Raw genomic sequence first — 21720 nt, forward strand, 5'->3', positions numbered from 1 at the left:
ATGGATGGTACTTTGGCCACACTCACCATCTGTTTGCTTCTTGATTTTCAAGGTGACAGTTTCTCCTGCCATCTGTAATAAATGAATGGCTTCACTCAAAGGTTTTCCTTTCAGACTGCTACTATTTATTGCTAGGATTCTGTCTCCTATGTGAATTGCCCCAGTCCTACAATATGAGAGAGAAGTAAAACATTGAGGAAAAAGTGTAAAAGGCAACAAAGGCAATTTCTTTGCATTTTGGAGCACAGAAGTCTCATCTCCCTTTCTCTCTTTTAATTTGCTTTTATTGCTGTGTCACAGAGTAATTCTTTTGTTACAGACACTTAAAGCAAGTCACCTTTGTTGTAGTGACAATAGCAGAGCTGAGGCATGATGTGGATTTCTGTGTTATTGTGACAATTGAGTTAATCACCTATGGATGACATTCACTGCAGCCCACCTGTTCAAGAGCAATCTCAGACAGCTTAGTAACTCCTAAAATGAGTCAAGTTTCTAGAAGTCTCACAACACAAAAAAAACCAGTGTGAGCAAGAACCACCTATTTCACAAACCTGCCCCACAGGAGGGGTCAAGAAAAGAAAAGAAAGTATTTTTGTGTAAATGGCTGTGCATAGTACCATGTTTTGTGTGCTCTAAGTTCTCCCTGAAACCACCACCAAAGGTACAAGTTTCAATGACTCACCCAATCTGACAAACAACAGGTGACAGAAATCCTTACCATTTTCATTATTCTCTATTTATCACTTACCATGAGGAGCATTTCTGCTCCTCTGATAGTGCTCCCTCCCTATGGTATAAGTGCATGATGAGTTCAGATAAACTTGGACACATGAAGTACTTTCTTTAATTATTGCACTATATATACAAGGGTATTGGCTTTAAAAGGCTGTGAAAATGTTGCTGTGACTGAGCAGTTTGATTGACTAGGTTTTTCCTGGTGATCTACAATAAGGACCACAGTCCTCTGCCTTGTATAGTATGTACATCATGCTCCTGGAGCTTGGCAATGATCAAAAAACAAGAGCAAGAATATTATAAACTCGGATTTGGAGAATTATAAAGAAATCAATCGCTAACCCATGAAAATTAGAGGTTTTAGGTAAACAAAATGAACCTCTATCTTGACAGAGAGAACATTAAAAAATAATTAGCTTTCCAACTTACCTTTCAGCTAATCCTCCTTTTGTAAGGCTGGAAATGATTATGGGATCAAAGGGCTCTTCAGTACCAGAGATTGTAATTCCAAGAGGTCCACCATAACGCTTGAGCTCCACAGTATAAATAATTGCTCCAGAGCTCTCCTGTTCATCTGCAATAAATGCCAAGGGGATGCAATTGATTTTTTATGAAAGAAGGAATGAAAAAATAGCATATTCAGTCTAGTGACTGGTAATCAAACAACATTATCAAAGGATCACATTTCAGATACAATTCTTCATCATATTCCACTGGATTTTTTTTTAATGAATTACCTATTATGCAATTTTTATTGCAAAAACCTGAACATAAGTCAACAGAAAAACTCCTCTCATTCTGTTAAGACTAAATTTTACTCTCGTTAAAATCTTTAGGTCTCCTTTCTTATTAAACTATAACTTAAGGCTATTTTGTTACAGAATCACAGATTCATCGAAGTTGAAAAGGATCTCTGGATGCCACCTTGTCCAACCTCATTGTACAAGCAGGGCCAACACAGCTGGGTTGCCCAGGGTTGTGTACAGCTGGCTCTTGAATATCTCCATGGGTAGAAACTCCACAACCTCTCTGTACAACCTCTGCCAGTGTTTGGTCACTCTCAAAGTAAAGAAATTCTTCCTGATACTCTAATAGAACCTCATGTGTTTCAGTTTGTGTTAATTGTCTCTGGTCCTGCCACCGAGCACCTCTGAGGAGAGCCTGTCTCTGTCTATTTTACACCCTCCCTTCAGATTTTATACACCCTGATAAGATTCCCCCTTCGAGTCTTCCCTTCTCCAGGCTGAGTGGTCCTATCTCCCCCAGCCTTTTCCTCAAAGGACAGACGCTGTGGCCTCTTCACTACCTTTGTGACCCTTTGCTCGACCTCAGCCACTGAATATCCATGTCTGAGTTGCACTGGGGAGCCCATGGACCAGGCCCAGCACTCCAGTGATCTCTCTGCAGTGCTGAGCAGGAGAGAAGGATCACCCCCTCTGAGCTGCTGGCCAAGCTCTGCATCTTGCACACCAGGAGGCTATTGTCCTTATTTGCCACAGTGTCGCATTATTAGAGAAAAGGCAAGTTACTGCTACAGTATAAATACTGATACTCATCTGTTTCTTGAACTGAATGGAAGCTACTTAAAATTAAAGATAATCTGAAAGTTTTAAACTTCATGTTATGCTGAACAGAATGTTGGAGCTATCCAAGAACGGGGCATACATGTGGCCTGAATTCACCAGGAAGGCCAGCTCTGCCTGTTCTGAATGCAAAGAACAGCGATATTCAAGAAAGGGAGGCAGCCATTAGGTTAATCAGGATTTAAAATTGTCCTCAGTTTGGGAAGCTGGCAAGAAGAAAAGGAAAGAGAAAGATTGCTGGAAACACACCTTCATCTGGGGAGAGGAAATAACTGAAGTACTATGGTTATGGGTCTCATGTTTTTGAGATTTTCCACCTTTCTTTTCTTGTCATGCAATTGTGGGTAATTCTTGGAAACCACATTTAATGAAAGTAGATCCTCTGTGCTGCAGTGCTTCTGCTCTGCCCACGGGCCTCTTGCTCATCAGAATAACATTTGACCAATACAGTGACAAGGGCAAAGAGCAGCAGGATCTGTGGAGCACCTGACATGCATCCTCCTGCTGTGGCCTCAGCTGCACAGTGGCTCAGAGGACCCCCTACTCCCTGCCTCACCTTCCTCAAAAAAAATCATACAGTAAAAAAAAAAAAAAAAAAGAAGTTTAAATCTCAATCTTATTCTGTGTTTTACAAAATGTTCTGGAGTGCTTCATGCCTGCTCATCAATTAGCATCAGGCTTTCATTTTCTCAGGGAATTTATTATTTTCCTCTGTTGAGTTTGAGCAGCACATTTCTTCCTTTGTGAGAGAGAAAAAAAAAAAAACTTTCATAAGTAAATTAATGGCAAATACACAAAGAATTATTTTAACTGAGATACATTTTTTGCTACATCTTTGCTGCTGTTGTGCCACTGTTTCCTAAATATTTTTTCTTTGACATTTCAGGAGACACTCACTCATTTTAGATTTCAAAGTACTTAAAATCTGCTATAAATACTTTCACTTACACTTTGACACTTAGTCAACTCTTAGAAGAACAATTTGTATAAAGATTTTTTTTTCAGTAGGTTTCTGAGTAGCTGTCCAGTTACATTTAAATCTGTTCAGTTACACCAATCATGTCCGCATAAAACACTGCAGTTGTGTGAGAATCTTGATATAGATATATCATTTAACCATAAAACAAGCAATATAAGTGTGTGTAAAAGAAAACCGTGGTATAAGAATCCCACTGAGACTAAAATCTGTACCAGATACCTAAGAGAGCAAAGATCTTATTTTCTATGGGTGGAGACTGAAATCCACATTTCAGTTACATTTCAGCAACAATTTGCAAAAGGTACTAAATGCAGCTGCTTTTGCTTTGTATTATAATACTGAGAAGATACTTTGTTTGCTTTCAAGATCAATTAGGAGGGAGGAAGAAAAAGGAAAAGAGTCTTCTGATGCAATTCTAAACTCCACTTCAACAGCTGCACTTGATTTCAAATAATAAAGTGTGGCAGGTCATGCCTTAATGCTGTGAGATTGTATGGAGCTGAAGAGAAGTGTATCTCCAGTTCGTGCTTTTGTGTAACACTGTAATATAAACACCAGCAGAAATTGTAGTTATAACTGTCTTACTTCCTTTGCACTACACTGCATAACAGAACTCACTTTATTACCTCCAGGTAGAAATTCTGCTCTTATGGAATCCACAGTGGGGAAGACACAAGACTATCAATAGGTGTAGGTGTAAAAAATTATGGCAGGTCCATTATTCCACTGGGCTGATCAGACATGGCTCCTCCATCAGATATCCAGCACAGTGTGGAAAGTACCACTTACCTTTCAGGATGTCATACCAAATCAAATTTTTAAGTTTATGGACAAAGCACGCACTACACCACTTTGCTGGAGAACTAAAGCCTAGGGATCCATGCTTTGCCAACTGTGATTCCAAGCTTAAAAGCAGAGAAAATCCCAGTACTCTGGTAAGAAACAGATCAACTTTATACGGCTGTACCAGAGGGCCAGTTGTCTTTTCAGCAAACTTAAGACCTAATCTTGCAGTCCAGCTCCTGCAAGCAATATAGCCAGTGAGAAAATTCAACACTTTAAATACCATTAAAATTCTTTTTAAGTGACATTTTCTGATTATCATTAGCACAAACCATGTTTAGGAAAAACGTTTCACTAAAAATTAAAATAATTCCTCTGTGCTCTAGAAATTCTCAAAATACACATGAATCTGCAATAGACATTGCTAATACCGGAATTATCTTCATCTTTGCGGATCTTTAACTTTACAAGGTCCTCACAGTGCTGAAGGATCTGGACAGCATCTTCCATTGAGCAGTTGTCAAGTCGAATATTATCTATTGCCAGCAACTTATCACCCAGCTCGAGTGTCCCAGTTCTGCAAACAAGCAAACAAGCTCACATGAAACTACATGTAACATTAAAAGACTCACATGTAACATTAAAAGAAAGGTATCCTAAAAGGTCTAAACGTGACTATAAAAAGAAGATGGATTTTTAGGACAATAATTTCTTAATCTGTCTTCTAATTTCTAACTTTTCACTAAAGTTTTTATTTAAAAAAAAAACAAACACAGTGCACAGTCTCTTATAAGATCTCCCTGTTTTATTTGAATTTGGCTGGTTACACACAAACAGATTTTTATTGGGAGCTATAATGTCTTACCTGTGAGCAACACTTCCTTTCTTGATATCAGAAATAACCAGAGGGTCCCCTGGTTTTCTACTTGATGGAGCTGTAATGAAGAATATATACAGACATTTGGTTTTGTTTCTAGATATGCAGATGGACTAATTTTGACCATAAACCAATATTTCATACACATTCTTTATTTGTATGATATTCCTCTCCTACCCATAAATTATCGGAACTTCAGGTACAAACAAATAGCAGTAGCATATTGGCAAGACTAGATACTCCTCAAAAATTAGAAAATTTCAGAACTGCAGTGACTAGTACAAAGTGAACTTAGCCTGATATATCTGAATTCTGGGTTACACCAAGACTGAGCCATGTGAAGACATCACAGTACAGCTCCAGTGATCTATCATAAAATGCTGTGCAGCTATAACACATAAGGAAGACTTTCTGTCATTACAATCTTTCAGTGCAACTACCAATGACATTTTTTTGCCAGAATAAATCCTGTTATACTATATCCCTGACCAACAGCTGCTCTGGCAAAATATCTAGAGTGGGCTATACCACATTCTTTCCATCCACTTCTGTCTCATCCAGTGCTTAAGGCAGAGGTATGAAGGTAATGCATCCTGGGTGAGAAGGAGGAATCCACTTCCCAATAAATGAGATGCTGTGGAGTGTGGCCACACACCCCATTGGGCTGATACACTCTTCCATGTTTGCACAGGTTGCTTCACTGTAACTCACTGCTTCTTATGAAGCAACCTGTGCCTCTTTCCATGAGTAACCTTGCCCTCCCGTACTGCTGCTGGACCTTAAAAATTGTGGACTTTTCCGAACTTTGTCCTGGGAACACCTACTAGAAGCACTGAAATTCCAGTCAGTTTAGTACAACTCCCACCACTCCTCTCGCTGCACACTTATCTCTTTTTGGAAGAAAATTAATTGACCATTAATGGTCAATTTTTCTATCTGTCTCTCATGGTTAAAAATAAGCTCTGCTCTTCAATGCCAGGCATTGCAATTCTTTACCAACTTGTGCAAAAGTATTTGACAAGTTTCCCTCAGCCAGGAAATTCGCTCTGCAATTTGGCTTAACCTTTAGTTGCCTAGGAAGCAGTTAAATATACCAGAGGAAGATAACAGTCATCATTATCTACCTCCAGGGGACTGTTTCTTGAAGTGGCTTCACCAAATGCATTGTTTTGGAGGGTTCATCCATTTGCTGTCAGCAGACTGCACTGAAGATCTGATACGGCAAGCAATCAGCTTAGATTTTGTGGGTGATGAAGACACACTGTTAGACAACTGCATGGCACATGCTGTCTACCTTTGGGAAGAGTATCACCTACAGCTGCTCTGTCAGGAGGTGCTTCACATGGTGAACACAGACTTACTGTTGGGACTTGTAGAACCTGAACAAGAGATACAGGACTCCAGGTGGCTCTTTAAAGGTGCTGTTTATTTCATAGATTGAAATCACAGCAGTCCTGGGTCGTGGGTAACAGAGCCAAGCCTATAGCTGTCAGCATCAGCTTATAGACAAAACCTGAAGCACCTTTAGCTCTGGTTATGATGCATTATATAGTTTTCTTTATTGAGCATCTTAATACAAAAAAAACCATTCAGCATCATACACAATACCTTTACTATTACCTCTAGCCTATCACAACTACTATCATTACCATATTATGGTACAGTTTAACCTTAAAGTTGTGGGGGTTTTTTGGTTTTTTTTGCAATGGAAAATTATTAGACCTTTTTTCTTCTTAGTAAAAACATGGTTTTTGTTTGCCTATAATATCTTTTGCTCTCCTTGAGACCTCTTTTTGCTTGCTAAAAACATCTTCTTTGTGGTCAACATATCCTTTGCTCTAGCCATAAAACCTCCTTCCAACTTGACATAACTTTTGCTTCCTTAGTTGTCCAGTAACAACTGGCTCAGCAATTCTAGCTTTAGACATCCTTTATTCTTCTATATCAAAACTTGCTTTCATTTCTACTTCACTTACAGGTTCCACATTCAGAGAGCCTTCTGCTAAACATTTGTATCTGTAAAACTCTGCTGTAAACTTTCACCTTTTCCAACAGGGACTGTTGACAAAGAGTGTGCTGATATTAATACATTGCCATGTGGTACAATGCTCTCAGCTCTTCTGAAAGCACTAATGAGTTTTGCACATTTAAGGTTCTTCAACTGCCCCACACCATTTCTGCTCTGTGTACTGAGCCCTCTGCATTCTTTCACAGAAGTATGTTTCCATTAGGCTCCCACGCCTGAACTGACAATCACCCAAAAAGCTGCCCATATTGGAGGATCACCTACAAAATCCTGATGTCAGTTACTTCAGCAGCTCATGAATCTTCTCTTTGATGCAAAATGACAGATCTTCACCTACAGCAACCACATGGTAAATTAATAATGACATTTCCAACACAATATGCTAACAGGTCTTGTTAACCTTAGCTGCCCTGGCTGAGACAGCCTCTGAATGTCCAAAGGAACTGTTTAAGAACTGCCAAAGAGCCATATTTCAAATGCAAGGTCTTGGAAGTCCAGAAGACAGACATGTAAGGTCTTAGAAGAATTTTTAGAAATTTGTCTAAAACAGCATGTTTTCAGGAAACAATTATGTTGCAATTCAGAGAACACTAATTAACTTTATTCAAGATATGTAATTTTCATAGCTTGTTTCTCATACTTTCATGTCATGGGTCAAATATATTACAATTCCATAATTTACTTGAATCCTTTGGATTTGTTTTACCAATTAGCATCTTGTTAAAATTTTAGAGTATGTTTTGGTGATTTTTTAATTCTATGTTTTTACCCTCTGGGTTGCCTTATTCTGAGGTTATATGCTACCCACTGCAGACTAGGGTTTGAATCTTGAAATACTTTTTATGAAATGGTCTTACAAAATTACCAGAACTTAAGAAAACAGTCCATTATTGTTGTAAAAAGAAGAGAGGAGGAACCAAACTGAGGGAAAGAGAACAGCTCAAAGAGCAGAGCCACAATGCAAAAAGTATGTGGATGCAAAAAGTATGATGCTGCACCCAAAGTTATCATAGTTTCAAACTGAGGAAGTGTGAACCAGCAGTATTTTAGGAGTTCTCCTGGGCTACAATTTGGTCTGGAGAATGAAAGCCTTTTTGTAGGCACCAAACATAGCTCTGTGTGAAATGAATTCCCCCATGCTGAGAGGCAGATACACCACACTTTGTTTTGTTACTGTTCAATGCTCGTGGCATACTTCCTGCAAGTTATTCAAGTTGTGTTGCAGAGATAAAATCATTAATTTCCTCCTAAAGTTTTGTACCATTTTACACATTACCATAGCCTAAGACTGCCTCCCAAACACTGATGAACAGATGCTGTCTCCAACAAAAAGACTGAGTACTAGTATCCTGATTTTACAGATAAGGAAAGGAAACATAGGAAAAATTAGGTCAAGTATGACAGTTTTCAGTGACTGATTTGAGATATCCATGCCTTTATACCTCAAAATAGTTTGTAGAATAGAACAGCTTCTATGTCCAAAATACAACTTCTGGCATTTTCAGCAACAGCTGCAGATGAGTAGCATTTCTGTGAGTGCAACCCCATGATCTCAATGTTTCTGCATAAAATCTAGGAGTCACCTATGGAAAATCTCCACCCCATTGCCAGAATGACTTGTCTCAGTGCAAGTCTTTTGCAGGGGGGAAAAAAACCAAACAAACAAACAAACAAAAAAAAAAAACCAAAAACAAAAAAACCACCCTAATTTCTCCAGGGTAGCATTAAACCACCTTGACCATGAGATTGCCTCCTTTGTCTTTCTGTAATCCTCCATCTCATTCATTATGCAACTTCCATCCCCTTTGTTACATACCACTGTTTCATCTCTCCCCAAAGAGCAGAGAAACCAGGGTTCCAGTGGGAAAGCAGTATTTGACCAGTTAATATATCCACATCAATTAATGCAAGCTTGAAGTGACACTGCACAGCTTCAAGTCTCCATTTCAGGATTATTTCTGGTTTTAAGAGGCCATTAAAAAACGAAGCACCTTACCACTCACTCATATGCAGCCTTCTTGTTCAAGTCCCAGCTGCCTCTAATCCTGATCACAGCTCAGTCTCTCCCCTCATCTGCTGCCTCTCTGTTACAGCTTTCCACTTATTTCCTCTCCTTGTCCCATTCTGCTTTCCAATGAAGACCTCATCCTTTCTCCTCCCTGTTCCAGCTGTTAGTCTACCTAATGTTCAGCTTTTGTAGAGACCTTAGAGTCTGTATGAATAACTGCAAGTGGACTGAAGAGTGCATAAAGTTGCACAGGTACTAAACAGTGTGTTGCAGCTAAATAAATGGCTGCTCTTAAGCAAGTTGTTTGCTCTATCTCTTTAAATTACTTTATGATCCTAGCTGTCCATCCCAGGTCTCTACCCCATTCTACTGCACTTTCCTGGCCACTTGAAAGTAATTTCAATAAAGTGTTGTCAGTCATGTGTATCAGCTGTTCCATTACGTTTAAAAAAACCCTCAAAAATGCTCCTTTTCTTGTTTCACTGCTAACTCAAACAACCCCACCCCATGAAGTGGCTTCAGCAGATTTTGGGGTGGACATCTCATCCACCATCCAGACAAAACTCACTACTCTCAGCCCGGCTTCAAACGCTGGAGGTTGATCAAGCTCTGAACAAACTGAACAAGCTAAGGAAAATGTTCATGTGATGGAAAAATACTTAGTATAAAAAGTCAGTCCATTTATCCACAACGTGGCTTTACAGCTACTAGACATTTTTAAGAATAGTGTGATTAGTAAATAGATGAAGGAGCTTTTTAAAATTACACTGATGCAACTCTTTTGTTCCTTAAGTATTGGTTCATGTGGAGCAGCTGAGAAATCTGTTGGTATTTTTCTGTCTTGAAAAGAATTACTTGCAATGTTTGAAAATTAAGTAGAGTTTGCCAGGTGAGATCACATAATACACAGAAGCCTATTTTAGAAAAGAAATTCTCATAGTCAATGTATCTGTAGATATTTACAAAGCTTGTTTCTGATGAAATACAAAAACAATAAAGCAGACTACAGTATAGCTGCTAGTCAAAGTGACTCAGAGAAACTGATGATAGTTTGGATGAGATTCTGATATTCTTACCAGCTTTGCAGCTTCTAATTCCTTGAGTAGTCCCATTACCTTCAGAGAGATTATTTATGAAGCAAGGTGCTGCAGTTCATTACCAGTAAGGATATCAGAATCTTACATAAGAAAGAAAAAAAGAAAAAAAGAAGAAAAAAAAAAAAAAAAAAAAAGGTGGTAACTACAATTACCAGAATCTACTAGTAAGTCATTTTACTGGACATCATTCAATGTATTTGACAAAAAAAAATAATTAGTCTATGATAAAGTAGCCAGTTGTCTCAAAAACCTTTAAAAAAGGTTTTTGTTTTTAAAAAGAAAAATCTATATTCATTTCACGGGCTAAAATCAATGTCAATGGCAAATAAATTGAAACAGCTTTGAGTGCTACTAGCACCATGTGTAAGCGTTCCTTCTTCTAGGGAATGACTCTGTCATAAAAGCAAAATCACATGCACAGGAACACTCCTGTGCTTTATTTGGATGATATAATTTAAAACCTGAGACCTTCTATTTGCTCTAATCAGATAACTGGGTGTGAAACTAGTGATATGTGAAGCATTAAATATACAGTCACCTGTATTTTAAAAATATGAAATAAGGTCTTTATTGAGTGTAAATATCTGTGATTGTCAAAATTAGACAGATACTGCAGAGATAAGGGACGAATTACAGGACTGCAATGGGTAAATGAAGGCAGCAGTGGGCAAGATCAGTATACTGGGAGGTAACTGACAGGAACTATCCAAAACTCAGAGATCTGGATAAACATTAACAATGATGCTCATGAAACTTTCATCTGCCCTGCTTTTAAGGGGTTATGCTATCTAAGGGGATTTTTAATTTTTTCTCTTATTTTTCTCTTGAATTAATACATCTGAAACTAAGGAAAGTCTATTCTCCTATTACAAGTCTTGTTTTTCAAAGACCATGAACTATCTTATTTGTCTTTAGTGTTGTGTGTCACCTCACTCATGCCTTCAATAAAGCAGCTGGTTGTAACTCCACACAAGCACTCTGGTTGTTCATTACATTTTCATGGACAGCAATTCCAGGAAAGAGAAATAAATTCCTCTTCTAGGATCTCTGACTCCTAATAGCTGACCTAGAAGAACATCTGGACTTAAAAATAGACATATGTTCACATGTCAGCCCAAAGTGGAGTTGCATTTCCTGTCTGACAAAAAATGTGCCTTGTCTGTCACATTAGGTGTAGGGGCATCCACGGATGGCAGGGACAATGAACTCTGCAGACCTGTGATATTCTAGAAACACGTGGCTTTATTTAAAGGGCCATGGGTAAAGAGGGCCTGCTGTCAGCCACCAGCCTCAGCTGAAGGGAAGCCCCAAAGAGAGAGGGAGAGAGAGAGAGAGGGGATATGAGGTAAGGGAGGTAAGAAGAGTGCCGGGGTCAGGGCTGTGGGAGAGAGGGAGGTGGAAGAAACAGAGGGAGAGAGCGGGCAAGAGAAGGGGTGAAGGGGTAAGAGAGGAAAAAGGGGCGAGAAGAGAAGAGGCGAAGAGGTAAGAGGAAAGAGGTAAGAGAGTGAGGACCTTGTTACAACACATTATATCTCCTTTTGTGTTGAATATTCTAATTTACAGTTACCAACCAGAGCAAGATACAAAACCTACAAACTTTACATGCAACCTATGAGAACTACTAAATTACCATATCATCCTACATTCTAAACTCTAAAGACTATTCTTCTCTTTTACTTTTTCCTTGGTGCCTTGGCAAGGTGGAGAGGGGCTGCATTCTTGGGTCCTTTTGTTTTCTGTCCTTCAAGATGCCCACTTCTGCCGTCTTCCTGCCTGCCGTGCCCACATCTCAAAGCTGGCCTTCATTTCTATTTCACACACAGATTTTATATCTCCAGCATTTCTTACCAGACAATCATATCCATAAGCCCTTCCTGTCCCATCTTTCCCAACAATTAGGTAATTTCCTGACTTTCTCCTACAAATCTGAAACTAAATGGGGGATATAGAAAGTAAGAAAGGTGTTTCTCTGTAATGTTTTAATAGCCCTTTCCCATTCACCATTAACTCCACTAACTTGAGAAGGAAGAGGATGAAACACGTTTCTAGCACATTTAAGAGTTCAGGCCCACAAGTGAATAAATCTCATCACCTCCATCTCCCCTGCTCAAGACATCCCCATTCTGCCAACTTTCCCTCAGTATTTGTTTCTTAAAAGAAATCATAAAACTTTCTGAAAATATCAATAATAAATAGCATGCTAATGTGCTAAAGCTTCGTCACAGAAATTTGACAAAATGAATATAAAATGCTTATATTCTTCAAATCATACTGCCTTATTTAGGAGTTAATTAGGTAAAACAGAGCAAAACACTGAAAAGCAAGCAGGAAATGCAGCAATTCAAGACTTCTACCAGTTATTATTATAAACAGTTTAAAACCATGTAAATAATTAATCCTAGACAAATTTCATGAGTATTAAATTCTATTAACGAGATTATTATATATAACAGATAATTTAATTTAAATATTAACGATACTACAGTATATTCACAAGAGCAGAACTAAGACCAACCATATGTTATTCTGATTATATAAAGCACTAATTTTATAAAGCACTTATTTTTGGAATTAAGTTCCAGATCAGTAAGACATACAAAGTTTGGAAGGGGAGTGCTAAATATTACATTTCAAGAACATTAATTTTCCCTTAAAAGTTTATTCCTACAGACAAAAAAAAGTAGTTGTCTGCATTCCAAAAAACAACACAAATCAAATTAAGGAAGACTGTATTTTTTCAATAACTTTACAAACCTTTATCAATCCTAAGAATAAAATTTAAATAGAACAGCCTCGCTTTAGGTTTTCTCATTTCTCAATATTTTCATTTGCACAGGTACATGAAGACCAATGATTTTTATTCAAGCATCACATCACATCTTAGAGACTTTAACAGTTACTCATTCAAGTGTGCAACACAAGCAAACAGGCCTGCAGTGTCCCTCATTTGTTCCTCAGATGTAGTCCTTAAGCACTGGGATCCCTGCTGTACTTTTGATTAACCACATTCCACTGTGCTGGTAAAAGCTTCCAGAACACAAGTCAAAGCACAATCTTCCCCCAAGACACATGAATAACTCCAAAGGAAGACTAATAGCCTAAGAAAGGCCACAGCCATAAAAGAATGTTAATTCTGATGACACCACATTCTGCAGTGTCAAGCCCATTAACTTTGATATAGATTGTTTTTCCTTCCGCCAAGAGCTGAACTCAGTACGCCAGAGTTTACCTGGTCAAAATCCAGTTCTAACACTTTGTTTTACTGTCTCCTCACAAAATAAGTATAGGAACACTTTTTATTTCGAACCACAGCAACAAATACTTTTTGAGAAACTGACTGATGCAGGCCCTTGTGACCTTCTTCAGCCATCTCTGCAGCCCCTAGTGAAAGGGCATTCTGCTGTGACCCACACATTCAGGGCTGCCCACAAGTTCTAGAGACTTAGGATGTATCTGGGTTCTGAAGCAGAAAATAACCCTCATTATGTGGATCCTCATGTCTGTGAAACCCTTGTGTTCAGTGGAGTTCTGTTCAAGAGCCTATTAAAGACCATGACAGATTCTGCTTTAAACTTCACAGATGTGGAAATATTTTGCATAGACTCAATTCTGCTGATTTTTTTAAAAATAATTTTAATGAGAGTTAAATATGTCCTCTGCTTGAAGGAATAAATCAAACATTAGATTTTGCAAATGTATAAATATGTTACAAAACAGTATTTCAAAAGAGAAGAAGCAATAAAAGAAGCTAGATGAAGAAAAAAGAAGTTTATACCAAAAGAAACACGAGTCTTTAGCTACAAGATCTGCTATCTCCAGATCATCCCATAAACAAGGTCTGAAAAATAAGCACTTTTACTTACAACTTATGGTGATGCCAAGTTCCACATTATGCTTCTTTGGTAGTTTCACATGAAAGGTTCCACTGCTTGGTATAACTGATTCTATTAAAAAAAATATTTAAAATGTTGGATAATTTATAAGGCGCAGCAATTCCACGAGCATGGAACTCTACATGTAAGCTGATGAAATCACATCAGAGTCACAAGGCAGGGATGAAACATGTGTGCTAAACTGAAGAATGTATGATTTATAACTCCACTGATAATTTCACGGTAACTCAATTTCTTTTAAGGTTTAACCAAATTTGTGGAGATTGCATGGGCCAGCAGCCAGCTGAGAGTGCAGGTTTTTAGCTCGTTTGCAAGTTCTGCGAGCACACATGAAAATTTTACTGCTGGCAGACAGCTTTTAATTAAAAGGACAAGAGATTGAGTCGTAAGGATTTCTGACCTTTGTTGCTGTAGGATTAACACTCATTTTTAACTGTCCACTAAGGTAACTGCCATGGGTTTAACATCTAGTGGGAAGAAAAGGAATCCAGTGGTGCACACACATAATGTGTACTTGTTTGATACATACAGTTTGTGATTTCATGGGTATATTCTGTATGCTTAAACACATTACAGAATAAAGGAAGGCCATTAGTAATAATACTCACCAGAAAAGTTAACAATTATTCTTGTGGCCTTTATTAATTCAGTTTCTATTATTTTCTCTAGAGATATTGCAAGTGAAACACCTTTAGAGTTTTTTTGTTTATCCGCCCTTTTTAATACTTTTCTGTCTTGCAAAACATTTCATTATTTGGCCTGAAGAGGATTTGTCTCTGTTTAGCAGAACATTTCTATTTCAGGCCAGAAAAATGTCTGGAAATAACTCAGAAGAGAGACAGTCACCAGATCTTACTACAGGATCTGTCATTTCTATTTGCTTTCTGAAGTAGACTGTGTGGCTGTGTGAAATGAGAAAGCTGTACAAAAAACCACGTTTCAAATAAGTCACCTGAAAACTGAATGGTGTAGATGTGAGAAGAAAACCTCTACCTCAGAGGTACATTGCCTAACTGTTGCAATGTACTTGGGATTTATTCCTTCATTTTTCTTGCAAGACAGAATAACAGGACATTCATACCTGCAACATCAAATTCTATTTCCAAAGTGACCTTGTTGGTGATAGAGGAGTCTCTGAGCAGTTGATTGGCCTCATCAAATGTGCTGTCTTCTGTTGGGATACCATTTATTGACACTATTCTGTCTCCTATTTGCAGCACTCCACACCTCGATACAAAATAATACAAAACAATCATCAGATGTGCATGTTACCAGAACCAGCAGTATCACAGAATCACAGAACAATTTAGGTTGGGAAAACGCTTCAAGATCACTGAGCCATTAACCCAGCACTGACAAGTCTACCCTTTCTGTGTGGAATTGCCATATTTACATGTCTTTAAAATTCCTCCAGGGACTAAGTCTAAACTACTTCCCTGGGCAGGTTGTTCCAGTCCTTGACTACCTTCTTCATTGAAGAAATGTTTCCTAAGACCCCATCTAAACCTCTCCTGGCACAACTTGAGGCCATTTTCTCTTGTCTTTCTCTTGTTGTGTGCTATCTGGGAGAAGAGACCAGTTCCCACCAGGCTACGTCCAGTTTTCAGACAGTTGTGGGAGCTATTAGCTTCCCCTCAAGCCTCTTTTCTTCCAGATTAAATACTCCCAGCTCCCTCAGCTGCTCCTTGCTAGAGTTGCTCTCCAGCCCCTTCACCAGCTCCATTGCCCTTCTCTGGACACACTCCAGCACCTCAATGCCTTTCCTATGAAGAGGGGCCCAGAACTGAACACAGTTCTTGAGGTGTGGCCTCACCAGAGCTGAGTACAGCAACATGATCACTGCTCTGCCCTGGCTGGCCACACAGTTTCTGACACAAGCCATCTGATCAGATACATTCAACCAGACCTTGAAGGTTAATTCAAGGTGGCAGAGGTGGTGGAAGGTGACGTAGCAGCTCACCAATCTACCTAGGTAGGTACAGAAGCTGCTGCCCCTTTGTACCACGACACTACTGTGCACTCCCAGTACGGGTTGTGCCCTCTAGGTGCTGGGACCCAAGAAGAGGCGTCCACCTCACTCAGGGACATCATCCTGGGCTGCAGGTGAAATGGCAGCTGGTGCTTGTCTGTGCAACTGCTATCACTGTTACAACAGGATTAAATACATATATAAGCATAAAAATGTAATTGAAATAGTTAGTAAGTCAAAATTCTGGTATTCCCTAAAATTTGATTCTGTAACAAAACTGAACAGAGCTGGATATAGCTCTCCCCCTGGCATGCTCAATTATCACTATTTTGACTTCTGATTCTTTTGTTTGCTTGTTTGTGGGGGTTTGTTTTGTTTTGTTTTTGGGTTGGTTTTTTGTTGTTGTTGTTTTGCATGAATATAGCTTCCAGTGTCCTTCTGGAGGACTCTGTATGGTCAGAACACTGGTGCGTGTCATTCTTTCATAGATGATCAGGGGCATCAAACACCACTGTCAGAACAGAAAGTGTATTACTTGTCCCACTCCACTGAGTGCAATTCCCTGCAATTAATCACAAACCGAAAGAAAGCAACAAGCCCAAAGTACCCGAGGAACACTCACCAAATGTATTTAGCAGTTAATTAATTAAAGAGCCTCACCTTTCCGCCGGGCTGTCAGCCTCAATGTAGGAAATGAGAGGTGGAGAAGACAAGGTCTCAGTAGCAAACACGCTACCCTGGAGCTGTATCCCAAACCCTACTATGGGGTCAGCTGTCAGCACTACTTCTGTGGTTTCTGTGTGGACGACCTGCCCAGCCAAACCAACAGTGCTAGAGGCTAAAGACACTATAAAACAGAGCAGACCAGGAGGAAAGACATTCATATACAGCAGAAGTTCCACTGCTTTTTGAGAAAAGTAATCTTTACACTAAATCTAGTCAATGAAACATCTCTTTCAAAGTCAACTTAGGCTAAAGTTTATAAATTATGTATAAACAGTTATGGCATATGAGATAATAGAAAACATCTGGTTGTATACTGGAATGCAAAAAGAATAGTTTTTGTTCTGAGTAAAATAAATGTGTTTGATATCCCCACTCCAAAAATCTTAGGACATCCTTGAATTCTGTTTGCATTAGGTTTGAGGCATGGATAAGCAGAACTTTAACAGGAACTAGGGCAATTGGAGGCACAAGCCCAGCTGTTACTCAGGCAGATTCCCCTATGGACATCTCACAGCAATGCATTGATGTTAGCAATGAAGCACATGGACCAGGCTTGCTTGCAAGAGGTAAGGATGCCTTCTTCCTGTACATGTTTACTGTAAGTCAGCAATTTGTTAGGCAAGCTGAGTAATGTAAGGAATTTGAACAAACCATTCCGTTTTGGCAATTAGTTTATCTCAAGGGATTGTGAGAAAAAAAGTTCTGTGGGGTCTCTCAAAGCCACTGGGTTTCTTTCTATGAGAAACCCAGGCAGCTACTTCTGTTCTCTTGCTTTACTCACATTTTTTCTGAAAGGCTGCAGTACAGAACAATCAAGACAAAAAACAACACTGAGTTTGAATACAATTACCTATGAGAGGAGGAGACTGCACATTTGCTTTCTTGATCTCTGTCTAAGTGTCTACTGTATTATTGTTTGAATTCCCCCAGTGGCAAACTATTGCTTTTCATTATGTCATACACAGAAAGCTGGAGTTTTTCAATTCCTGTTCAGTAATCATAATCCCTCCAATGCCAAGGATTTGGAATGGTTTTGTGTTATCAATCTATGTCATTACCTCTCCACCCCTGATTCCCTTCAAAACCATTTTCTGCCTGCAGCAGCTGCTAAGAATTAGGTAAAAATTCATGGTTTATTTGAGGGATAGTTTACCTGTGCATTTTTTTTCTCTTAGATGCATTGAAAAAATTTGACATTTTAGATAATATTAGAACAACTGTACGAAGATGTCAGAGGTTATATAAGTATTTTCCCACAGTATGGGGCTGCAAGCATCAGACTTTTGCTCTATATCAGTTAGTATAAATCTGACTGGTGTGGCACAGTTGGCAATGACAGTTCTTTGCAAAATTTTCACTTGCCAAAAAACCTCACAAGTTTCTGTTTTCTCCCAGCAAAGCTCCTTCCCAATCTAAAACTGTATTTTCCAAACTACTGTTTGGAAACTCGTCCTCATATCTTGTTTTGAAGTCCCCTTTGTAAGAATTGTGCATTATTTCAGACACTGAACAGCTTCCTTCTTACTGTTTCTTTTATCCGTACTCAATAAGATATGCTTATACACAAATGCAAATACTAAAAACCTGTTCTTAGAAACTTCCATCAGTTTTAGCATTTACTGAATGTGAGAAATAGGTTTCTTCAGCCCTCACTGCTGCAAAGGCTAAAATGTAACAAAACCAAATAAATTAATATAATAACTAAGACACCTTCTCTAAACATCTTAATTTAGGTAATCCAATCTCAGAAAAGTTCCATTTTCCCTTTCTTCAAGGTCATATAACAATTACTTGTTATATTGTTTTCATCTCTATTTCCCATCACTTTTGTCTCTATTCTGCTCATACAGCAGGTATCTAGCTGACTCTGTAACATTCTTACTCTTTTTATAATGCCTTACCAGGAACCTAAATGTCTTATAAGATTTATTCGACTTTTAGGACAGTAAAAGTTTTAATTCACATTGGGAAAATAGGTCACTATCTGTGGGACTTAGAACTCACTCTGATAAACACTTTGATGATGTTTATACTTAAGTATGACAAGTAGGAACTCCCTCCACTCCAAAAGAAAATGAAAGATTTTCAGGAACAAAAAAAACCCCCACATAACCCCAGAGATGAAAATACCCTTTCCTAATCATTTAACAATACCTATCTCCTAAGACTCTATAAAATGTCACAGGGACCCAAACCCATGACTTAGAGCATGTTGGGGTTTGTAATTCAATAGTAAATGTAGCAGGAAACACTGACATTTTTTGGCTCCCTGATGGTTTAGAATTTTTACAGGCCAGGAAACAGTGCTGTTGATTTAAAAAGGGGACACGGATGTGTTTGTAGTTCCAGTGAACACTGGCTGCTATTGCTAGGGGTACATTCCAGCATACTTGTATGGTCCTTGTCTAACTCCTAGCAACATTCCTGGGGGCTGGTTTGCTATATGCTCTGCAGTCATGTAAATAATGAACTTGAATTTGAAGATTATGTACTTGTTACTTTTATGCCTGAAGTTATATGAGAAGCAGAACAAGATGTGTTTGAAGGTGCATATAGGGATTGTTATGCCTCCAGTCTCCCACTCTGACCCATAAGAAATTGAAAAAAATTCACAATTCCTCCTGATAGCTGCTGAAAAAATAGCACCCATGCATCTCTAAAACACTCTCCAATTTCTACCAGATATGCAACCCTAGTAATTTAAATTGGTATAAATTATGTCTTGCTTCCAACTACTTATAGGAACCTATTACAAAATACTTCAGGATTTAAACTTCAATGAAATAATAATCTAAGTGTTTCCACAACTAATCCCACACCTTAAACAAACAAACAAACAAAAAGCAGAGGAAGAATAAAACTGAAAACAACTGACGTAACAAAAGCTTATGGAAGCAGAACATGCCCTCAATTTTTATGGGCACATATTGAGAAAGATCTGCATAACTAATGCCATGATTGTTAAATCATGACCATAAGTCTTGTAACCCCTCATGCCATCACACTTCATCTTCATGAATTATGTCACAATCACATTATGTTGTGCAAGTATTCTTAAATAATTGGCAATGTAAGTTTTATAGCAACCTACATATTTTTATTCCCTCATCACATTCTAAAAGATTTAATAAAATTTACCTTAATAAAACTCTCAAATGATCCAACTGGATCAAAGAAAAAAATCCCGCTAAATCAGGGGTGTGCTACCCTTTTTCCATGAAAAGCACAGCACTCAATCCACCTGATTCTCATGAGTCTCCCACAGAGGCAGAGATTTTCCAAGTCTTGTCGCTGGATAGTGGAAAGGTACAGGACCAGACATTCTCTATCCTGGTCCATTGCAGGACATTCAGAGCAGTGTGTGTCTCTTAAGTTGGCTGTCACAAGTATGGGTATAAGTCTACTAACAGAGTAAGGAACTCTGCATGGGCTGATAAGCGAACTCATAAAAAGAGCAAACAAGTCTGTGTGGCCAGCCAATTCCTCCAAAGCCGGTGCTGGTTCAGGGCTGTGGATGTAGTCACTGGTGGTAATGAGGCACTGAGTGATGGGGCCAGTTTCACCTATTTTGAAATGCTCTGTATATCAAGACCTCACAATGTGAATGTGCAACAAACTACTGCACAACTAAGCCTTGTCCTAACTTCTATCTAGACATTTGTTTACTCATAGCAGCTTGTTATCCCCAGGGCCTTCTGACTTGAAGAATATTTTAGGTGGGCTGCAGTGCTTATGTGACTGTCGCACTTAAATGCCACATTACTGGCCTTGTTTTGAGTCTTTGCAAGATAACACAGACAAGGGCTCCTTGAAGGAAAAATATCTGAAAAATTTAACAACACAACTTACAGCTGTGTCCAAGATCCATAACAGGATTAGCTTTGAGGATTTCATCCTCTGTTGAACAGCTAAAACATAGCACAAATGATGAACTATTTTTTGCATTGATTTTACTATTGAAATCAATTACTACTAGTGTAACACTATTACTGTTTTTCATGTGAAGAGGAGAATATGTAAAAATATGTAAGAATATTTAACAGGAGCCCATACTGATACCATAGCATGACAGACACAGTATCCCCCCACCATGACCCAAAAGAATGCATTAGAAGCTAACACATCAATAGATGAGCTGTGAAAAATGGCTGATCGGATTTAAAATAAAAAATGCACTTACAGGCAAATGTTATGCAAAAATATGTGCTTTACAGAAGAAATAAGAACAAGCAAGCAACAAAAACTGCAAGAAAGCAAAACCTCAGTTCCTCTCTCATGTTTTCTCACAATTCCATAGTGACTGGCCTTAGAAGCTGCTAGTTTGCTCTGGTTTTACTATGACCGTGGGGAATCTTTAAAACACAGCAGCAGTGCTGTAATGTGCAGCAGCTCAGTTCTTTCAGAGTGGACTTCTGAGCATTGTTACCTAGAGCAAATGATTTGCAGAGCAGTTCTCACATCCCTGCTTTGGAGGAACTGAGCTGCTGTTAATTGCACAAAGATGGACAAGCCAAAAGAGAGGTGGCACTTGCATGGAGTCAATGCACTGACACAGCCACACTCTTTCCAGCCCAGTGAATGCTTAGCAATATGCAAAGTGGAACATCCTGAATAGATATATTCTGTCTTGGAAAATGAGTGACTCATAGGCAATCTATGCTTTGAATCCCAGAGAATGGTCAAATGAGGCTATTTAGTCTTCTCTGTAACTTGTGTCTCTCCCTCACCAAAATAACTGCACAGGTCATGGTGTAGATGTAAACATTACAACTACGTAGGAAGTGCCATGGCAAGCTCTGCCTTCTCTAATGTAATAGCTGGTTGAGCTTACCAACAATCTATTTTCCACTATTCAGCTGTGAATTCTATTCCCTGATGGACACTGGAGGAGTTGAAAAGCGAATCTGAAAATCACTTCAGTAACAGTGTAACAAACTCTTTCTGCACTGTCTGAAGAAAACATTCCTTTATAAATTTCAGATGAGATAGTTACACTGCATAGCATCAACTCATCTCATTTCAGCATTGGACAAATATTTTTACC

The 21720-nt window shown here is 38.7% G+C and overlaps 1 protein-coding gene across 2 annotated transcripts in view; it reads right to left on the bottom strand.

Moving 5' to 3' along the window:
- GRIP1 (glutamate receptor interacting protein 1) overlaps nucleotides 1-21720 on the bottom strand; it is a 219679-nt gene that overhangs the window by 19680 nt on the left and 178279 nt on the right. For both annotated transcript variants that reach the window (XM_066319135.1, XM_066319133.1), the window contains 7 exons: nucleotides 16611-16797; nucleotides 15063-15208; nucleotides 13952-14032; nucleotides 4946-5015; nucleotides 4512-4657; nucleotides 1165-1309; nucleotides 27-166 (listed from right to left, as the gene is read on the bottom strand). In XM_066319135.1, coding sequence (XP_066175232.1) covers nucleotides 27-166; nucleotides 1165-1309; nucleotides 4512-4657; nucleotides 4946-5015; nucleotides 13952-14032; nucleotides 15063-15208; nucleotides 16611-16797 — 915 coding nt within the window. The remainder of the gene's footprint in view (nucleotides 1-26; nucleotides 167-1164; nucleotides 1310-4511; nucleotides 4658-4945; nucleotides 5016-13951; nucleotides 14033-15062; nucleotides 15209-16610; nucleotides 16798-21720) is intronic.

This window comes from Sylvia atricapilla, chromosome 5, assembly GCF_009819655.1.
Source record: "Sylvia atricapilla isolate bSylAtr1 chromosome 5, bSylAtr1.pri, whole genome shotgun sequence".
NCBI classification, from domain to species: Eukaryota; Metazoa; Chordata; class Aves; order Passeriformes; family Sylviidae; genus Sylvia; species Sylvia atricapilla.